Raw genomic sequence first — 22137 nt, forward strand, 5'->3', positions numbered from 1 at the left:
ATATTTTAATAAGAGAAACATGCAGTGTTCTCTCTTCATATATAAAAGGTAAGACAGAAGTACATAATGCTTGAATAGTATTTCATTTCCACACAGATGGTCAAGATTACCTTTGTTCTTGATTATGACCTGTTGTTCCGTATATAAGACTACCTTTGTTCTTGATTATGATCTGTTGTTCCGTATATTTTTTATGGCTACCTTAGTTCATTCATTGCTTGTGTTTGGCACACACACAAAACCACACTTTCCAAACATAGTTTGCACAGATTTTGTGTTTCGTTTTGAGCTTGAAACAAAACACAAATGCCCAGATCATTTCATTGGAACAAGGGGTCAAACCGGTTATTCCAACAAAACAAGCTCGGAATGTTCAGAGTGTTTCGAGTGCTATTTTGGATGGCTGTTTCTCCAGGGAGAGCTGATCTACCAATCTGGATTGGTGGGTAGACCAGGCCTCCACCTTGAACTTAATATGTTGATCCTCCTGGGAGGATTAGTCTACCTGCCAACCCCAAGACCAGCACTCCCCAGAAAAACATCCCTCCTAAGTGGTGCTCAGAACATTCAAAATGTTTAGACTCAAAACGGGGTTGTTCCATTCGGCGCTCAAAACAGGCCCTTCATTTGAAGGGTGTTTTGTTTTGAGCTTCGAACTCTCGAAGTGGCCTGTTTCAAGTCAAAATGTTCCGAGATCGAAACGTTTTGCACATTCCTATTGCATAGTAATCCATAAAATGTCACAGATGTTTAATATGATATGCATAACAGCTGTCCTTTCTGACCCAAAATAGCATTCTTATAATCAATAAATGCTTAGGCTTCTCTGGTTAGAAACGTTTTCAGGGACATATTATCAATAATAGAGTCTGTTTGTTGATGATAAACTCTTTGTAAAATAATAGCAGATTGGATGTTCATTCGGTTCAAGGTGAGTTGTATTACTGTTTTCTATATTTCCAGTGGGTTTTTTAACTTATAATTATCATCACAATCTGACAGCAGTGAATCACATATAATACTTATCTTCACAAGCAGGACAGTTCAGACTTTTCACATGGATTATGGGGCAAGCAGTCAAGGAAAAGTGGGGCAGTATCAATATTCATGCCCAGCCAAATTCTGAAGTGAAAACATGATCAAATCCCAGTGTGTTCAGTCCTGTGCCTTACAGCAGCTGGTATACAGGCACACACAGAAGAACAAGGCCATCCTTTATGAGGCCTGGGATTGCATAGCATGCAGCAGATTATTTGCAGTTTTTTTAAAAGCTGAATCCCCAGTGAATTAGGGCAAAAGAATGGTTCAGCTGGGAATGCCACTAGCCACTGCTGGATACTATACCACTCCTTCCTTCATACTCTATGGCTTGGCTCCATAGCATTTCTCTCTTTTGCATGCCTAGATCCAGAACTGCTATGAATGGCAAGACTGAGAAGATGATACTCTGGGGTTCACTAATTGATTTCAAACTTTGGGGCCCTTTACTGCTCCCGGAATGCACTGGAGCCAGCCTGCCTTTGTGGCTTCAAATGCTTGTTTCAGATCCTTGTTAGGAGAGGCCCCTGATTAGCATTCATCAACCTTGATGTCAGTGGCAGTGCTGGCATAATGACTAACCATTATGGTTAAGTCTGCTAGAGAAGAGATTAGGGGCTAAGTTGAAGGAGTTTGATCTTTAAGCACAGGGGTTCCCAACCTTGGGTCACCAGATGTTGTAGGACTATGACTTCCATGATCATCAGTCTGAGTAAGGCTTGGAGGGCTCATATAGCTAGAGGCACTTTCTTAGATATGCGGTATCTACTTGTGTGAACATAATGAGATAGACTTGATACTTCAAATAATTTTTTCCAATCATTGCTTTTAAGAGAACCAAAGCCTTTGAAAAAGCAATCTCAGTCGGGCAAACCGTCATAGCAAAACACAGGAACACACGATACTATAGCTGCAGAGTAATAGAAGTTACATCTCAACTTTTCTATGAAGTCATGTTTGATGATGGATCCTTCAGCCGGGATACCTTTCCTGAAGACATTGTGGTAAGTATTTATTTTAAGAAACTGATTTTTATTTTTGGGGAAGTTAAATAAGTAAAACTGAACTATTTCTTCTGACCTTTCAACAGGGATAATTAACTTAATATTCTGTTCATGTTTTTTATTCCATGCTGCAGTGAATTATTACTTTCTCAGGGGCTTCCCAACCTTGTTTGTTCTAATTAGTACCCACCATTTCACCAAATGAATCAAAACTAATCTTCCAAAGTCTTTTAATTAAATAAGAAATATGTTTTAATAAAAGATATTACAGTGGGAATTCCATATATTGTAATCTGTCTCTGAGAGATAATATAACAAAATTCCTTGATGAATTGAAAAAAATTCAGTGTTCAAATATGTAACAGGCAGAATGGTCCTCATGAATCTAGTATGACGACTTGTTTACATCTTCTGAAGTTGTGTTTGTAAGATTCCATTATCAAATGATTATAAATCAGGAGGGAAAAGAAAGATGTCATCGTTTGGAGCATTTTACAACAAGCATTTCAGAGCATATTTCTTTTGTTAACTTAGCTGATTATTTTGTTATTAAAGAAATTAATCATCTCGTGATCTTATCTGAGGCAGTATACCCATTTCTTCTGAAATTCTGGGCATGATTCTGCCTGGCCTTGCATGTTATGCAACCTGCATCCAACTGCTTGGTGGCTGGTCCCTTTGCTCTTCTCTATTCCTGAGAGCACTGAATCCTGAATGGTTCTTGGGCCTCCTGTCAAAATTCTTCAGGCTCCATTACATCAGTCAGACATTGCCAGGATATGGCAGCAATACATTTATTCCTCAGGCTTTCTCCTTTACAGTCCCTTGTGCATGAGGAAAAAACATCATTCCAGGGTTGTTTCAGTGTCATCTTTCAGATATTTAAAAATGCCAAAAGAAGGGGAATGATGGTCTGTGAAGATATATACAAGCCCGCTCTTGAATTCTGGAGCCAACACAGAGTATACGATTTGGACATGTACATACTCTGTAGCTATTCACTTAGTAGGATTTCTAAACTATTTCTTGGTGAATTGCTTTATTGACAAACTGGGTATTTGATCAGTTACACTTGTGAATCTTCCATAAGAAACTGTACAGTATCTTTTTGAGAAATATTAGTTTGTTGCCTGCCTTTGTATAAGAGACTCCATGCAGATATACCTTGCAGATACATTTAAAGACAAAGAAGAGTGTCATTGGTGCAGGTTCTGAAATGGTGAAATCAGACTTTGAATTGCAATTCTACAGCCAAATATATAAAAAGGGCTGCAAGGTTTGGTTCGCATGGTGGAAAATAACTTTGAACCTGGCATTTAGTTTGTAGGTAAGAATTGCAAGAAGAATTAGATTTATTGACAACTGTGAAGAATTGTAAAGAGAATTCATGATTGGGGGCAATGAGATTGATGTGGGACAAAAGGGAATAGAAGCATTCACTTGGCCCTAGTGTCTTAATTTAGCAGACAGATAGTACTGAGGAATAAAGTAGCACTGGCCATGCATTTTCCTTTGCTAACTGAAGACTAGAGCTTTCAGTAGAAATATAGCAACTTAAGTATATGTTGTGCGTAGAAAAATTAGACCTTTTTCTTTTTGGCTCCCAGAAGTATGACTAGCTAGAGTGGGTTGAAGAGGGAAAGAGTGGGACTTAGACAAGGTTACGGCTTCCAGCCAAGGCCAGCATGCAGCAGGCCAGTAATAGCAAGAAAGGACCTATGTGGAGAACAAGACATGCTGGGAGGTATGCAATCATAAATGTTCATCTTCTCTTGCCTGTAGATGTGCATGCTGATCCCTGCTGTTGTCTTACAATTTTTTCAGAAAGCAAAGACGCCCTTCAAACGTTATTAGCAGAGATTACGCTGTTCTCCCTGCTAAGTTCTTGCTTGTAAAAAGGTCTAATGCCTTTTTGGAAGTATACCACTCATAGTAGGGCATTTTCAAAGCAGTTTGTGAGGGATTTAGCTGTTCACATCCCACTGGTGATAAAGGAAGCTGTACAGCTAAATCCCTGCTATGACCCTTTGAAAAGCTATTCCTTCATTTGGGATATTATGAAAAGCATCATTAATGATTAAGGATGCCTTGATTAAGGAACATCAAGCTATTACACACATGAGGCTGCAGTTCTTACTAGAAAACCCTCTTTTGTTTGCACCTACATCAAAGCTTACACTGTGGGAGAGAGGCAAAACTGCTTATCGCCCAAGTGGGTTAGCTTGATTTGGAGCTAAGAAGAAATGTAATCAGGCCTGGCTATGCCTCAGTGCTTCTCAGATAGTAAGGAACAACATATAATTGTTTGAAGGAAACACCAAAGAACTTTTAGATTCCTTAGAGAAATCTTGTTGTGTTTTCATTAGATAATGTACCTGTAGCATCAGTAACTGGGAAGATTTTTTTTTAAAATCTGCTTGCCTAATCCGTGCAATGTGCATATCAGGTGTTAGTGCCACTGGGAGGACTTATTCATCACATTTTGTGCGAAGGCAATGCTGCTGCCTATTGAAGAAGCTATTTCTCTAATCTGTTTCCCCTTTTTGGCTAGCTCACAAAGATAGCAAAAGCTTTCTGTTTACATTATGCGTTCAGGCTACTGCACAATTTCAGTTCAGTTCACAATTGCATTTATGCGAGACAAGCCACCATTTCATGTTTGTGTGCACTTTGATGTGATTGCAAGGAGGAAGAAGTGGGTTGGGGAAACTGCAGCCGCCTTCTCCAAACTTGCTGTCCTTTGGTTGTAAGCACAGAATAATTGCCAAGGCAGAGAAGACATAATTTTGTTCCCAGAAATATTCTGAAGCTGGCTAAATTCAGTGGTCCAATTTATTAAGGGTTATTGAAATCAACAGGACTGATTCATTATTTGCCAGGATTTCTGGGTTTTTAAAGGATTTTTAGTTATTTATCTTCTGGCTGTGACATAGTGAACATCGTTAAGATTAACCTTATTGCACTTGTGTAAGAAAATTCTGTTCAACTACATCTTCAAATGAATAATAGCCTGTTTCCCCCCAAGATCTGTACTGTGAAATAATAGCAATTAAGGGTAATAATCCTATATTTAACCCATGGTGGTGTCTAATACAATTCAGTCTCAGGATCTGTGTTCAAGATCAGTGCAACTGATATGTACCTAAAGGTTATTTACTCCTTTCCTTTGCACTGTGGCATGATCATTGAGACTTGATCATTCTCAGCTGCATTCTCCAGATAACTGTGCCAGAAGCAACTATGTTGCAAGAGGTACCCATCACACACAGTAAAATTCAGCCACCAGGTGGTTCAAGTATGCATGCTATGCCACATCCCTCTAAGGAAAGGGGAGAGAAAAATGGTTTTGCAAAGTATCTAACATCTAGTACTTTCTCTAGCTATTCTAGGCAGGCAAGACATTTTCTTCTGAGTATATATATTCTGAATATATATACAGAATATATATTCTTGATATTCAGTAATTTAGAATTTAGAATTGCATGAGATTATAAGCATCTGTTAATGACAGTCTGAAGACTGATGATTGTCAACATTCACATGTGAATGTATATACACTGATAAATAACATACATCAAAATGGACGAGTAAACATCATTTCTTATTTAGATGTTTACTGATTAATGTTGACTATCTCAGAGATATTCCAAACAGAAAAAGATGCTTCCAAGATAACTAAGCCTGATGTATCAAGATTCACCGATTATTGACATTCTGTGCATAAAGAGGCTATTTTCAAATATTCTTAAGAAGGTACATAGATGTTGACAGACATTGATCTTTGGAGTATCACTGCCACAGATACATATAGTTATATCAGAAATGACAGATTGTTGGCTTTCACTAGAAACTACATCCTGACTATTCTAATTCATTGGAAACACTATTAAAAATGGCAACAATCTCCAATTTCTGATATTCACTGTTGAATTTAACATCATTCCTACTTTTACTCCCCACTTGGAGAGTTCACATACTAAATAGGTCTTTCAGAGCATGATTTAAAGGAAGAATTTCTAGATTATGTCAGAAAAAAGACCACACAAATCAATAACTTTAAAAAATATCTTGCATCTGGTCTGCCAATCTGTGGATGGTTAATTTGAGCATCCCTGCTGATGTCCTATCAGAAAATAATAGCTGATCTCCAGAAAGAAATATGCTAAATCTACACATGCGCTCAGAATTTTCTGTTTTCCTTCTTCAAAAGTTGTCACCACTGAATACTGAAATGTTGAGAGAAAACAGTACGCATTCATCAGCCACATTTTCCCTAATTACTGTTTGAATTCCAGAGAGTTTAAAGAGCATGGGGGCGGGGGTTCTGTAGTTAGGCCTGATGAGGAAGAAACTGTGAGGAAAATTTAGGTGTTTGTGTTGGTTGTGTATATGCATTGCTCTAGTTTTCGGCTACTGTATCTGACCAAAATGGGTTTGCTGCTGTAGCTTAAGACCTAAATTTTGAACATATAAGAAGACATATAACATATAATATAATTAAGAAAGAGAGCTGGTCTTGTGGTAGCAAGCATGACTTGTCCCCTTAGCTAAGCAGGGCCCACCCTGGTTGCATATGAAAGTGAGACTAGAAGTGTAAGAACTGTAAGATGGAGCTGCTCTGGGAAGAGCATCTAGGTTCCAAGTTCCCTCCCTGGCATCTCCAAGATAGGGCTGAGAGAAATTCCTGCCTGCAACCTTGGAGAAGCCACTGCCAGTCTGTGTAGACAGCACTGAGCTAGATGGACCAATGGTCTGACTCAGTATATGGCATCTTCCTGTGTTCCTAAGACATAGCCCCACAGCCATTTTCAAGGGGAACAATTCCTCCCAATTCAGTCTGCAAGTACCAGAATCTCTGTAATGTACTGTTTCTATATTTATTCATGTCTGTCAAAATCAAAGGTGGTTGGCAATCTGCAGGACCAGCTTATGCATTCTGTGAGTCATGTTTACCCTATGAACTCTCCCCCTGCCCCCCACACAAAGTCTCTGATATCCTGTCTGAGGAAGTGTGCATGCTTCAAAGGACTGCAGGGGCACAATGGGAGCCCTCGAACAGCTCCCCTTTCCCCCATGCATGCACACTATTATGTAAGTGCCAATAGGCGTCCGAGCACTGCTCACACTCTGGAAGGTTTTTGCAAAACCAAAACATGTTGCTGACCCTCAGTGACTTGTTTTTGATCTCGCAGAGCCCTAAAATGACCCAGTTGCCATTTCAGTTTATAAACACCTATGCTGAAATGTGCTTTTCAGGCTTTGGAAGCATCTGAAATGATGCTACATTTTCAGGACTCCAATTCCAAATATCCATCTGTTCTGATTCTGTATAGTTGTGAAAATATTAGATATTTGTGTTCAGTGATGCACTTCTGCAAAATATATGGCACTGTTCAGATAAACTCAGCATCCAAGCCGCAGCAGTCAAGAACAGCAATGAAAGATGTATTACTACATGACTCAGTCCGTCAATCCAAGTAAATGTGACACAGCTACCGGTTAATTTTTATTTATTTATTTATTTGTCTACCAGTCTTTTCCAAAATGGATGTTACCTCACCCGAAAGAGTACAAACATGAATAGAAATGTATGGGGTTTTTCCTTTTGTTAAAAAAAAGCCAACATTGATACATGAAGCCCTTAACAGAATTATGCTGACACTAATGTAACTACATCCTTTCAACAGAGGACCCGAGAGAGCCTTTAGTGAGATGAGAATGGTGACGATTAAGCCCCATCATTAAGTGCTCTGAATTCATCACCAGTCCTGAAAAAAGGAAGAGGGCCATTTAGAAATGTGACAGCAAAAGTACATCACTGAAATTTTCTAAAGACTACTTCTGCTTTTGCACATACACCTAAATTTCACAAACATCCAAATTACTGTCTTTGGCTTTCTTTGTAATGGAACTGGGAACATTTTCATGATTGTGCATTTGAACAAAGCCACCAATATAATAACATGACAATTTGAGATGCTATTTAAAAATAGAAGTGGTGTCCCCCCCCCTTCCCTGCCTGCTATGGACTCCCCCACCCGCCGCCAGATCTCCAGAACTGAGCATGTTCATGAGCACTTCATGCCTACTTCTCTAAAATTACTCTGTTATGACTATTTACCCATAATGATTCCCAATCTGTGTGCCAAAACATGCCATTGTACTACAAGAGGACACTAGTATGCCACGGAACACAAATTAATCCAGCTCTTTGCTATCCATTTTTGAGGGAGGGTAATTATGCTGTTATGGGTTGCATCCAAAGACAGTCATGACTAAGCACCTTTGCAATCAATGAAATGAGTTAGTTGTGACTAATTTAAGCTCCATTCACTGAGACTTTGTCCTGACTAACTTGTCTTTGACAGAACCTATTGTTTATGAATTGGATGTAATTTGCTTACTCAGTTACTCTTGATGCAGAGATGCAGGAGAATTACCTGTCCTCTGTGGAGGCATGCCCATTGTTTCAAATGAAAATAGTGCTGTGGAATTTTACACATACAGTTTGAAGGGATTTTGCAGCAACTCACCTCTGTAACAGCCCTGGGGCTGCCTTTCTGGCTGAGGCTTCACTGTGTAGAATATTGGACAGAAGCCCACCACTTTTCAGATCAAAGAGGAAAGTAGGCAACAATTCAAGCAAAGAAGCACCTTGGGAATGGCCTAATTCTATATGTTCCTCTAGTGAAGATTACAGTGTGCCCTGTGAGGGGCAAAGGTCAAAATGCCTCTGGAATTTAAGTCTATGGTAGAGTATTAGAATAGTAATGATCTAATATTTTTCGTTTTCCTACATGAAACACCTTCACAGTAGTTGTTAGATACCCTTTTGAAAGAGCAATGGGCAGTAAGTTTAAACCATGTCTTGTGAAGCATTTCATGCATAATTCTGAGAGAAAATATTTCATAAGAGGGGTGGTTCCTCCCCACCAGTTTCCCCAAAACTTTCAATTTTTCCATGTCTGACTGTGGCGGGAGGAAAAAAGGGGTGTGTGTCAATTTCTATGATAAGCATGTATCTTGCTGATTGTTAATACAAATTGCAATGGTCATGTTCTTTATGAAACTATCACTTTGTAAGCACAACTGTGAAAGCTTAATCACTCACACCCCAGTTTCTAGCTAATGCACACCGAACTAGCTTAAGCAGAATGGACAGCTTACATTTAGTGTATTAACTGGATGGACTTGCTGACATTTCAGCTCAGTCCTGAGGGATACTCCTTCCTACCTCAGGGAACCCCAGTTCAGTCACCTTTACAGCTCTGCTAAAGGAACCCTTCTTTATCCATAGATTTTAAACAGTATGAGCTGACTCTTTGTGACAGTTCCCTTACTCCTCTTCCTGTAATCGTTCTTTGTAAACTCCAGTATAAACCTCTGCTTGAAAAATAATTAGATTATTTTTTCAATGAATAATTCATTGTGGATGCAATTTGGGGGTTGGATTTCTTCTATCAATTAATTGTTTTAATATCAAAAGGTAGATAAATGTTATACCTTGCAATTGTTTAATCAAAGACACCTAAAAAGCCATTTTGTAGAATGAAATAAAGAAACTATCCATTTTAGGCTGGCAGCTTCTGTTGTGGCTTTTCAAATATTTTGTTGGAGGTCTTTGTTTCTGGCAGCATTTTTATAGGAAAGTTTACAAATCTTTTTGAACATATCTCAGAGAAAACAATATTAATCTTCACATAGGTTGCTTATTTTTAGCCACTTTGGAAACATGAAAATTGGGGCTATGACATGCCATACAAATATTACTCAAGGCTGGGACGAGGCATGGGAAGGGTTTTCTGTCAAGGTTATATTTGTTTGTGATGCAAGCATCAAAGGGAGCTGAGAAGGGGAATCAAATGGTGGTTAACAGCCTCACAAGCTTCACAGCTATTGCAAACTAAGCTGTTTTTTAAAACAAAAACAGAAAATAGTTTGCATTGATTGATTGATAGATTCTCTCCAGGATGATCTGTCTCGAACTTGGCCTTTAAGGTCTTTCAGTGATGCAGTCATTGCTGTCATAATTGAGTCAATCCACCTTGATGCTGGTCGTCCTCTTCTCTTTCCTTTAACTTTCCCCAGCATTATGGACTTCTCAAGGGGGCTGGGTCTTTGCATAATGTGTCTGAAGTATTATAGTTTGAGCCTGGTCATTTGTGCCTCAAGTGAAAATTCTGGATTGATTTGTTTTGGTTTTTTCCTGGTTGTCCATGGTATCCTTAAGTCTTCTCCAGCACCAAAGTTCAAAGGCATCAATACTTTTTCTATCTTGCTTCTTCGAAGTCCAGCTTTTGCATCCATAGAGTGTCACAGAATAAACATTGTCCGATTGATTCTAATCTTTGTAGGTGTAGACACATCATGGCATCTAAATATCCTTTTCAAGGCCTTCATTTCAGCCCTACCAAGTGCTAGTCTGTGACATATTTCTTGACTGCTGGATCCGTCACTGTTGACGGTCGATCCTAAATGGCAGAACCTACCCACCACTGAAATGTCTTCATTATCAGTTATTAGGCTGGTTGCTGTACCCCTTATCATTAGTTTAGTCTTCTTTACATTTAGTCATAGTCCCATTTTTTTCCCACTGTGCTCCTTGACTCTCATTACTAGAGCTTGCAGATCACCCTCATTCTCAGCTATTAGAGTGGTGTCATCAGCGTAACACAGGTTTTACTTCATTCAAAACCCTATCATGGGAGTGCAATGCAGTCCAAACACCACCCCATTCTGACAGCTGTGATGGTGGCAGCAAGTACAGTAGTACTGGCACGAGGTGCCCACTGGAAGCACCTTCTCTCACTGGTGGAATGCTGCTCTGGAAACATCACAGGCTCTAGGGACCCTGGGAAATGTAGTTTTCCAAGGGCACCCAAGTCCTTCATATGGACCTAACATTTTTCCAGGCATCCAGGAGCAAAACCTCTAGTGAGAACTTTTTGATGGTGCTGCTGATGGTACTACTGCTGGGCCATTTAAGTGAGCAAACAGAAGGAAGGAGGTCTTTTCTTGCTCAGATTTAAACTCTGGACTGGAGAAGAACTCAAGGGGCTGTAACACCTGCCCTGGATTGAAGGTGAGCATCACTTTTTGCTGAAATTTGAAGTTCCATCTACAAGATAATGAACTTAGTGATCTTTATAAAGACCACATTGTAGCTGGAGTCTGTAAATTTTGCAGAACTGCAAAGTTCTACACTTAGGTAAAAAGCAGAAAAATAAAATGCACAGATATATTGTGAACCACCCTAGGACCTTTTCTGTATGGGACTGTATATAAATGTATGTATACAACAAGAACAACAACAACAACTAGCTGACCTGGCGCAGAGCATCTGCAACCCTAGTTCTCCCTGTCGTTCTTCCCCATTGGTCGGCCCTGCCACAGGCACTCTCCTTCCTGGCTGGCCGGCCCGGAAGCAGGCGTTCTTCTTCCCTGCCTGCCAGCCCGGCGGCGGGTTATCTTCTTCGTGGCCGGCCCATTGATGGGTGCTTTCCCTCCCCGCCCAGTGGTGGGCGCTTTCCCTCCCTGCCTGGTGGCCTGGCAGCAGGCGCTTTCCCTCCTCGTCGGCCGGCACGTTCCCTTCCCGCCTGGCAGTGGGTGCTTTATCTCGACAGCTGGACCGGCGGCAGACACTTTCCCTCGCCAGCAGGCCCAGAGGTAGCCACCATTTTCTCTCCCCATACCCGTGGCTATCTGGCAGCTGTTCACGAACTCTCGCGGGAGCTGCCACACGTGGGATTAGCCATGGGTACAACTTAGAAAAATAGATATATAGATAATATATAATATAGGCTAGGGAGTTGTCTGGCTTGGCCACATCTTGTCCATGTGAAACATATCTCAAGATTGCAGTTGATGACAAGATGAACATGAATGTGATGCATCTGCAAAAAAGGTGAATGCAATTTTAGATTGCACTAATAATTTTAGATTGCACTAATAGAGTGATAGTTTCCAAGGCACAAGAAGTAATCGTTCATTTATTCCTCACTAATCCGATCTCATCTGGATTACTATGTCCAGTTCCAGGTGCCTTGCTTTAAGAATAATGTAGAGAAATAAGGACAGGTTCAGAGGACAGAACCTAGGTCTAGATCTAGAACATGTCTAGAGGAACAGGTCCTCTACAGGAGGGTGTCCCTGGTCACTTACGCAGCCTGGGCATTCGGGTGCACTTATGAATTCAGAAACAGCCTGAGGCTCCAAGCCTGAGAGACCCAAGGAAAGCTGAAAACTACCTGTTATGAGCCGCCTTATCCTTTACCCATTCCCAATCACAAGGCCAGCAGGCTGTCATTATTTCCTCTGAATTCAACCTCTGCTGGATCACCGTCTCTCAACATGGCCACCACTGGGCCAGTACAAAGACTGCTTGGGTTGATTGGGGAAAGTATTCATATGGCACTGCATTCAAAACACGGTATTGTTTTTTTCTGCTGTAGGATTCTGACAGTAGAAGGAAATACCAGAGGGGGAGCCTTCAGCTGTAGGGTTCATGCACTGCCAAATGAAACACTAATCCAGCAATCCACACCTCATTTACTAGGAAGTTATCCCATTAGAACCAAAAGGGACTGCCCTAGAAGAGAAGGTCTATGAACTGTAGATCATGCAAAGTTTTTAACAATTCCTTTCTGAGAGAAGGTCAGAATGTACATTGTCTCAAATATTGCATTTTATCATTTATACTACAGAAAGGCTTTTCTTCAGAATTTCATTGCGACACTCAATGCCATATAAATCATGTTGCATTTACAGCCATGGTTATCTGGATGTGTGAGAATATTTTGAGGATTAGAAGGGGGGGGGATCCTCATATTTCCCTACTAATCCATGTTGGTGACTCAGGCTCAATAGAATGGCAAATAGTGCTAGATAGCTCACTTGCAAAGTAACATGTCAACCTTCTCAGCTATTTCAAAACCCCACTGTAGCAGAGCTGCTTGTAGAAATGAGTTTAGTAATCATCTGCAGAAAAGAGTTCTAATCTTATCAAGATGGGAATCGATTTTTTTCCATCTTGATATATAAGGAGTTTCACAGCATGCACATGCAATAGTGTCAGGGGGATGCAAAGTACAGCTGTTCAGGTAAGATTATTAGTCTAGGAAGCCTGTGGCTACATCCATATTCACAACAATTTGTCATTGGCACCTAGGATCCTCATTGCCCAAATAAGTCATGCATTCATTTTAGCCTTGCTTACATCTGCCACCAGAGGGAGCTAGGTTTATAATATACACAGCCTTTCAGAGAATGCTGATTGATTACAAAAGCTTTAAGAGCCATTAACAAATGCTGTTTCTGTGAAAGCTGTTCTCCAGCAGTTTGAATAAAGCTAAGGATGGCAGTTTTCCCATTGAGACTGAGATCATTTTCTTGCAGTGCCTGTGGATCATCATGGAGCACTTAAATGTAAATATTTCATTTCTCTTCTGTGTCATTGGCCTCTTGTGGGTGTGTGCCTTCCCTTTGTATTTGAGAAATACAGTGTCAGAAATGCCATTGTTATTGAAAACAATGGTTTGGTGACTACAGCCTTCTTTGTTTTAATTGAGAAAGGTTTTTTCAATTCCTCACCAATCATCAACAAACTGAGCAAGGATACATCTGTACAATTATTCGCTTTTAATATCTATGGATATTCTTATGTGTTTATTTTTTGGGGTTATTTTTAGCCTGCTTTTCAGTCCTGTTGTATTCCCAAAGTGTGGTACAATTAAAGAGTTTAACCGTACAAATAAGAAATTACAAGCAGAAAGACAAATGGAAACAAGAGGGGCATTAATAGAAGAGCTATGCAATGCTAAAGCCATTGGCAGCAAAACCACCGGGTACAACCAGGAGGGAGATGACACAAATGGAGGAGGGCAGCTGAAAGAATCCCAGATGGCATTCCCTGTCCAAGTGGTAGACCACATGCTTTGCATGTATGTTCGGTCTCTGGCATCTCCAGGTAGGATTGAGGAAGACCCGTATCTGAAACCCTGGAATGCTGCTGCCAATCAAATGAAGTCAATATTGAACTAAATGTACCCATGTTCTGACTTAATATCAAACAGTTTTCCACATTCCTTCCAACTGCTCTCCTCTCCCTGGAGCTTACTTAGGACAGTTAATTTCTTGGAGGGATTGCTTAGGTTTAATTACTTAGTTTTAACTTAGGTTAAGATCTGCATTGAGATCTTGTGTTGTATTTCCATAATTAATAGTTCACTTTCCAGCTAAAGAAAAAATTGAGCTGTAGTTTATTAAATCTTCTAAGGAAAAAGCACCTATTTGCAGCCATGTTGTGTGGTATTTGCTGTACTGTAGAGAGTTTGCACTGGCCATTTGCCTGAAAAGGAGATGGGGGAGGGTGCATTCTTTTGGGCACTGACATATAGCAATGTTGGGTAAACACAAATGACCAGATACTAAGCAGTAACCTATGGTGGTGTGTACACCACTACATAGGAAGCTGATAATCTTTCATGTCCACCATATGGTGAGGAGAACTTTACTGCAGTGTCTGCCAATTGGGAAGGTGCATGGAAAAATTATCTTCACATGAGTAGCTACTACAGATAACCAGCTATATGCGTTTGTGCACCACAGTGTTAGTACTTAGTAAATGGTTCTCCTTTTGCCCATTATTGTCTTGTTTTTGTATTTTACAAATCTCAGAACTGTTGATATGATTTTCAGACTTCTCCATTTTAAGAGAGAGCCAAACTCTTATCCTTCCCCTACCCTTTAGAGGTTCATAGAGGCGCTTTTACCCTTGGACCTCGGGGACCCGGTCCGTGGCCTCCAAGGTCTGGGGGGGCCTTCAAATGGCCGGGGGGGGGCTCCTGCAGCCACCCCATGCCTGCCCCTCCATGCCAAACCTCCGTGTTTCTTTCCATAATTTCAGCCTCCATGTGTGCCATGTGGCTGAAGGGTGGCAGCTGGGGGGTGAGCTGAGCAGGGCTCCTCTCCCAGTGGTGGCGGCAGCTGGGGCAACCGGTGGGCCTGTCCGTCTGGCCCAACAGCTCTTGATAACTGCAAGGTGCTCCAGCGTGCCTGCGCAGTTGAAATAGATCATCGCAGGCCCGTGATGTCAAGGGCTTGTGGTGATCTATTTCAACTGTGCAGGCTAACTGGAGCACCTCACAGTTATCAAGAGCCACTGGGCGAGACAGACAGGACAGAACTTTGCATCAGTTTGCAGTGCATCAGTTGTGCTGGTATATGAAGATAGTCCAGTAGTTCAACAGCTGAGTTAACTAGGACTGTGGTTAGTGCATGGACACTTGTATGGATAGCCAAATTCAGACATAACACAAAACCAGAGGTTGGCAAACCTGCAGTTTCAAATTTAAATTGTAAATTGCATTGCAGACATTTGTCCAAACACAGTCTGCCAACCTCCAGTCCAGGAGCGGGGAGCCCCTCCCTGCTCCTCAGCTGCCAAGGCACATCCCAGGCACCTGCGCACCATTCATGTCACCAGACTGAGGGCACAGTGTCTGCATGGCATCCAAGTGCCTGCTATTAGCTACAATTCTAAAGGGGGCATGTCAATTGCATTTGGCTCTCTCTGGCTTTGCTGGCCAGCTTGCTCAGGCCTATAACAGCTTAACCCAGTGTTTCCCAAACTGGGAGACTCCAGATGTTGCTGAATAACAACTCCCATCAGCCCCAGTCACAATAAATTCTAGCTAGAGCTGATGGGAGTTGTAGTCCAGCAACATCTGGAGGCTCCCAATTTGGGAACCACTGGCTTAACCCCTTCCTCACTGTACTCCTGGCGATGTTGTCTTAATAAAACCGCAGCAGAACATGGGATCACAGGCCAAATACTTGACAGCAGGGGGGCACATCCTCGTGTGTAGGGGTGGTGGGGCATGGCCAAGGTCACTGTTTGATTTAAAGCTCTGTGTATTATGTGGCATGCAAGTGGCTTAGGGGTGGGGGACACAGGGGAGGTCCACTTGCCATCCCCTTCCACAGTTGCCAAATACCTCCCTCTGCACCCTCTGCTTTCAGAACCTTAGGACCCATTGACCCACATGCCTCCAGATTTAGCAAAAGGAAGCCCTTTGCACACTATGTGCCCCAAACACAGCCCCTGCTGTACATAGCGAATCTTGCTGTGGGGTGGGGGGTCCCATCTCCTTCCCAGCCCCATTCAACCCCCCTAAACCACCTGTTACCCAAAACCATCACTGGTGGGGGGGGGGGGTACCATGTTGTTCCATTCCCCAGTCAACTCCCCAAAGGGCTTGCTACCCTACCTACCACTAGCAATGGGAATTTCATGTCCTGACCTTCCCCGCCCAAACCACTTATTACCCTCCCCACAACTGGCCAGCTGTGAGGGGTCAGCTTCACACTTGAATTTGGAAATAAACAGAATTGTTTCATAAAGAATGCTATAATTTTATTAGGCTTTAATATACTGGCAGTCCTTTCATTAGCAAGATGGGGACACATGTTTGCAACTTCTGATCCCGCTGCTGCCACAGATGTGGACAATTCTACCATTAGTAGTTGAAAGGGTGGCACACCCTTCCAACCCCATGCATCTGCCCGCCTTGGTGGTGGACTGGAGGGAGATGTTCCCAGGTGTGTCTTGCAAAGATAGGGGGTGACCATCCATTCCTGCAGGCTGTATCCCTAGTCCCGAAATATCACTGGTTTCACCCTTCACCCACCCACCTCCATGGGCGCAACGTTCACCCAGGTACTTCTCCGGAGCTTAGAGGTGAGTGGGAAGGTCCAGAAAATTGCAGTGTTGTGGCTTCTGCCTCACACCCCAGTGTAGACATCTATGAACCGGCCCATGGAGTCGATCAGAAGGATGTCTGAAGTGATTTATGGCTGAATCTATTTGACTCGAATCTGGGTGATTTGAGTGATTTTATCTCAAATCGAATCACCCTTGAGGATGCTCACAAGATTAGAGGTTGAATTGAATCACCTTCAATTTGAACTCCAATTGATCCAACGATTCAAGTCTCCATTTTATCCCCAGCGATCTCCATTTTGTCCCCTCCACACTTCTGCCATTAGTGCCAGGGCTGAATCTTTTGGAATTTTTATTTGTGGATTCTCAATAATCCCTATGAAGAAGTTACTTCACAACCGAGAATGCACAACACAAACATATTCCTAAAAATTCACCCCTTTGCCTGATTCCTTTGGGAGTTGGGTGGCAGTTAGCACACATGGGGCCCTACCTCCCAACTCACCCACTTTGGTGCCCCTTAGTCCTTAAAAATTAGGCCAAATCAATTCAAATTCCAATCAAATCAATTCAGATTCAAGGGCAGCAAATTCAAGCTTGAATTGAATCAGACTGATGCAATTTGAACTCAAATCAAATTGCAAAAATCAGTTTGTGAACATCTTTGGTCCACCACACCTTGCAGGGACATGGTGCAGTAGTGCTTCCGTCCGAAGTACTGTTCATGCCATGGGAGGTTGATTAAAATCTCAACATGTGTCCCATCTATACAGCTGAGGATGCCCGGGAATCGCTCTCTTCAGACCGCAATATCATCTCCTGTGGGTTGCCCATGCAGATCACATCTGTGAACATTTCCACCAGGAGGTCCACCACTTTCTTGACTATCTCACAGATGGTGGATGTGCCAACTGCAAACAGGTTGCTCAGGGACAGGTATCTCAGGTTGGAGGCCGGCTTGTAAATGATTATTGTGAGCCTCTTCCATGGTGAGATCATGTGGCTAATCACAGTGTCCTGCTAGTAGAGGACAGGCTCCATCTCACTTGCCAGGAAGTCGAAAGTGGAACAAGACATCCTGAAGGTGCCCTGAAAGTGCTCATTGTCCCATTCATCAGCATCCTCCATCAACCTCCAGCTGCTATCGTACCTTGGCAGCACACACCTCCTATCCTCCAACCAATTCTGATTCGGGGCGGAGGAGGATTTCTTATTAAGAGGGGTTTGGATAACTTCATGGAGGAGAGGTCTATCAACAGCTACTAGTTGGAGGGCTATAGGCCACCTCCAGCCTCAAATGCAGGATGCTTCTGAGTACCAGTTGCAGGGAAGTAACAGCAGGAGAGAGGGCATGCCCTCAACTCCTGCCTGTAGGCTCCCAGCGGCATCTGGTGGGCCACTGTGTGAAACAGGATGCTAGACTAGATGGGCCTTGGGCCTGATCCAGCAGGGCTGTTCTTATGTTCTTAGGAGAGGGCTACCGAATGTCTCTGGGCTGCTTCAACAGCTGTCCTTGAGTGAGGTTTCAGCCCCTTGAATCTCCTGGAGACCACCAAGAATCTTGCAACCTCCCAATGGGCAGCTGCTGTAACCTAGGGCTCCAAACATCCCAGAACCCACAGAAATTTCTCTCCTTTGCTGGGTTTTGTTTATTTCTTCCTCCTCCATGATGCTAAGGACATCTGCATCACAGTGTGGATCACAATGCTGGATGCTGTGCCTGCCATGGCAAACCTTTTCCTCTCTTGCTGTTAGGGAAGGCATGTTATGGCACGCACCCTCATGGTAGCTTGCATTGTGTATGCCATCTGATGGGGGCATTGGAGGTGGTGGTGGGCAGGGGTGCCTGCCCACCTAACTCTCACAGCAGTGGGAACAAAGAGGTCAAGCGAGAGAAGGAGATCATCCATTCTTTGTGCCCAGCCTGGGGCATCATTCTGGACAGCAGGTTCTAGGCCCAGCGCACCCTCCCTCCAGCTTTATGCCCATAAAGTTTTCTCCAGTTTTCTCTGTGTAAACCACCCTGAGCCATTTTTGGAAGGGCGGTATAGAAATTGAAATAATAATAATTAATAATAACAACAATTAATAATAATAACAATTAATAACAATAACAATTAACAACAACAACAATAATAATATCCCCCAGTGAGGTAGAGACGCTAGATTGTAAGACCAGGAAAATCATGACCATCAATCATGCTCTGCACCCCCACAGTGATGTCCATAGGCTATACCTCCCTTGCAGCTCAGGTGGAAGAGGAATGCTGCAAGTCCATCAAACAGTAGAGGAGGAGAAAAGAGGCCTTGAAGAATATATCAAGGACAGTGAAGAAGATGCACTTAAAATGGTCAATAACGCAAAACTATTCAACACCAATGAAACAAAGCAGGCCTACAAGAAAGAAAAAGTCAAGAACCGAGCAGAAAAATGGAAAAATAAGCCTCTGCATGGTCAATATTTGCACAATATAAGTGGAAAATCAGACATCACCAAGACCTGGCAATGGCTTAAGCATGGTTGCTTGAAGAAAGAAACAGAGGGTTTAATACTGGCTGCGCAAGAACAGGCACTAAGAACAAATGCAATAAGAGCAAAAGTCGAAAAATCCACCACAAACAGCAAGTGCCACCTTTGTAAAGAAGCAGATGAAACAGTGGACCACCTAATCAGCTGTTGTAAAAAGATCACACAGACTGACTACAAACAAAGGCATGACAAGGTACCAGGGATGATACACTGGAACATCTGCAAAAAATACAAGCTACCTGTAGCCAAAAATTGGTGGGACTATAAAATTGAAAAAGTTGAAGAAAATGAAGATGTAAAAATATTATGGGACTTCCGACTGCAAACAGACAAACATCTGCCACACAATACACCAGATATAACTGTAGTCGAGAAGAAAGAAAAACAAGTTAAAATAATCGACATAGCAATACCAGGGGATAGCAGAATAGAAGAAAAAGAAATAGAAAAAATCACCAAATACAAAGATCTACAAATTGAAATTGAAAGGCTGTGGCAGAAAAAGACCAAAATAATCCCAGTGGTAATTGTTGCCCTGGGTGCAGTTCCAAAAGACCTTGAAGAGCACCTCAACACCATAGGGGCCACAGAAATCACCATCAGCCAATTACAAAAAGCAGCTTTAATGGGAACAGCCTATATTTTGCGACGATATCTATAATAACCAACAGTATTGATGATAAAATTCAGCCATCCCAGGTCCTTGGGAAGGACTTGATGTCTGAATAAAACAAACCAGTCAATAACACCTTTCTGACTGTGTAAACAAGAAATAATAATATAATTAATAAGGCTTAAAATCTGGGCCCATTTCTTGTCCACTTCCAGAACACCCTCCTTGGTTGTTTGAGGACTCTAACCCTCTTGATCCTGGCTATGTGTGAGCCACTTCTCTCTACAAACAGACAAACATCTGCCACACAATACACCAGATATAACTGTAGTCGAGAAGAAAGAAAAACAAGTCCATATAATCGACATAGCAATACCAGGGGACAGCAGAATAGAAGAAAAAGAAAAAGAAAAAAAATCACAAAATACAAAGATCTACAAATTGAAATTGAAAGGCTGTGGCAGAAAAAGACCAAAATAATTCCAGTGGTAACTGGCACCCTAGGTGCAATTCCAAAACAACTTGAAGAGCACCTCAACACCATAGGGGCCACAGAAATCACCATCAGTCAATTACAAAAAGCAACTTTACTGGGAACAGCCTATATTTTGTGACGATATCTATAATAACCAACAGTATTGATGATAAAATTCAGCCATCCCAGGTCCTTGGGAAGGACTCGATGTCTGGAATGACAAACCAGTCAATAACACCTGTCTGACTGTGTAAACAAGAAATAATAAGGCATAAATTTCTGGGCCCATTTCTTGCCCACTTCCAGAACACCCTCCTTGGTTGTCTGAGGACTCTAACCCTCTTGATCCTGGCTATGTGTGAGCCACTTCTCTCCCCCAAGCACAAGGTTCCTTTGACCCTCGATTCCCTCCTTGCCCGGGAAGTGTCTTCAACCTTTGCAGGTAGAAGGGGCAAGCCTGCCTCCCTTTTATGTTTTCTCCTAGAAACCCTCCATGAAATTGTTGGAGGGTCCATGCTCCTTTTGGGGAGACTTCAGGGGCTCCCTTGCATGCTGCCAGAGACATGCAGCTCCCTGTTATTTGAGTTCAGCCCCCACGCCCCAGCATGGGCAGAAACCCCCTTTCCCTTTGGCCAGTGGCAATGAATTTGAAGGCAGAAATCTGGAAATAGCTGAAAGGGTTGTGTCTCTTTAAAATATCCAAATGCTTCACTGTTGCCTGGCAGAATGAGGGGAGGATGGCAGGGGTATGGTGCTGTGGCCTAGAGAGGGGCAGTGAGAGTCGTGGTATGCAGAGAGCAGCCATGCCCCTGGATGGGTCTGCACCACTGCTTCCATTATTGCAGTTTCAAAATTGGCACGAAACCCTAGTTATGGCTGTGTCTGGTTTTGAATGTAAACCTGTGGCAGCCAACCCTTACTGCAAACCAAAAGTTCAAACTGGAGTTTGGTGAGGCAAACCACAGGTTGCTCTTGGCTCAAAACCTGGGTTTTCCGAATTCAGATGTAATGGAATTCCAGCCTCTGCCCCGTTTAACTCCAGTTTCATGTTACATCTGAATTTGGTCAATGTTTCCCTTGGATATACTGCTCTTGTTCCCACCTTCATCTGCCTAAGGAAGCTGTTGTGAAGGTAAAACTGAGAAGAATGTAGTTAGCTCTCTTTTTTCCAAGGAATGCATGAGAGAGAGAAATAGGTAAATCTATTTATCTGTGAATTTATCTATTTATCATATTTCTATAGCGCCTGACATGTGCATCCCTAGGTGGTGGAACCAGGAACTGTGCAACTTCCAGAAGGAAGAAAGCTCTGACTTCCACATTCACTCCTGGGTGAAATCTGCTGAGCAAGATTTCCTCATCCTCATGTCTACAGAGACATTTTCTCTCTAACAGTGTTCCTGTTCTTTGGCGTTCTCTGTAGTGATGAAATCCACTATCAACAACTTGGGCTTGTATGAAGAATTATTTTGCTGGGACTAGTATTTGTAAAGTAAATGACAAAGTTTTGAAGTAGATGTCTGCATGATACTTCGTTACATTTTCACATATAATTTGCAGCGTCTACTTGTCTTTTATGAAATACAATGCTATTTTGACTTTGCATTAATTTAATTTTTGGAGGGTCTTTTTATTTATTTTTTCTAACAGAGGAGGTTAATGTGGGTTAGCAGGACAGCATTAAGACTCCCTTCACTTGATCAAGTTGTGGGGAGCAGTTTCCTGATAGTTTCAAATGTCACCTCCCTGCCTACTGAC

General features: G+C 42.2%; 1 protein-coding gene across 8 annotated transcripts in view; it reads left to right on the forward strand.

Moving 5' to 3' along the window:
- Positions 1-22137, forward strand: part of KDM4C (lysine demethylase 4C) — a 413873-nt gene that overhangs the window by 365372 nt on the left and 26364 nt on the right. For all 8 annotated transcript variants that reach the window (XM_053291925.1, XM_053291926.1, XM_053291928.1 and 5 more), the window contains one exon: positions 1872-2042. In XM_053291925.1, coding sequence (XP_053147900.1) covers positions 1872-2042 — 171 coding nt within the window. The remainder of the gene's footprint in view (positions 1-1871; positions 2043-22137) is intronic.

Source organism: Hemicordylus capensis, chromosome 2 (assembly GCF_027244095.1).
Source record: "Hemicordylus capensis ecotype Gifberg chromosome 2, rHemCap1.1.pri, whole genome shotgun sequence".
Taxonomy (NCBI): Eukaryota; Metazoa; Chordata; class Lepidosauria; order Squamata; family Cordylidae; genus Hemicordylus; species Hemicordylus capensis.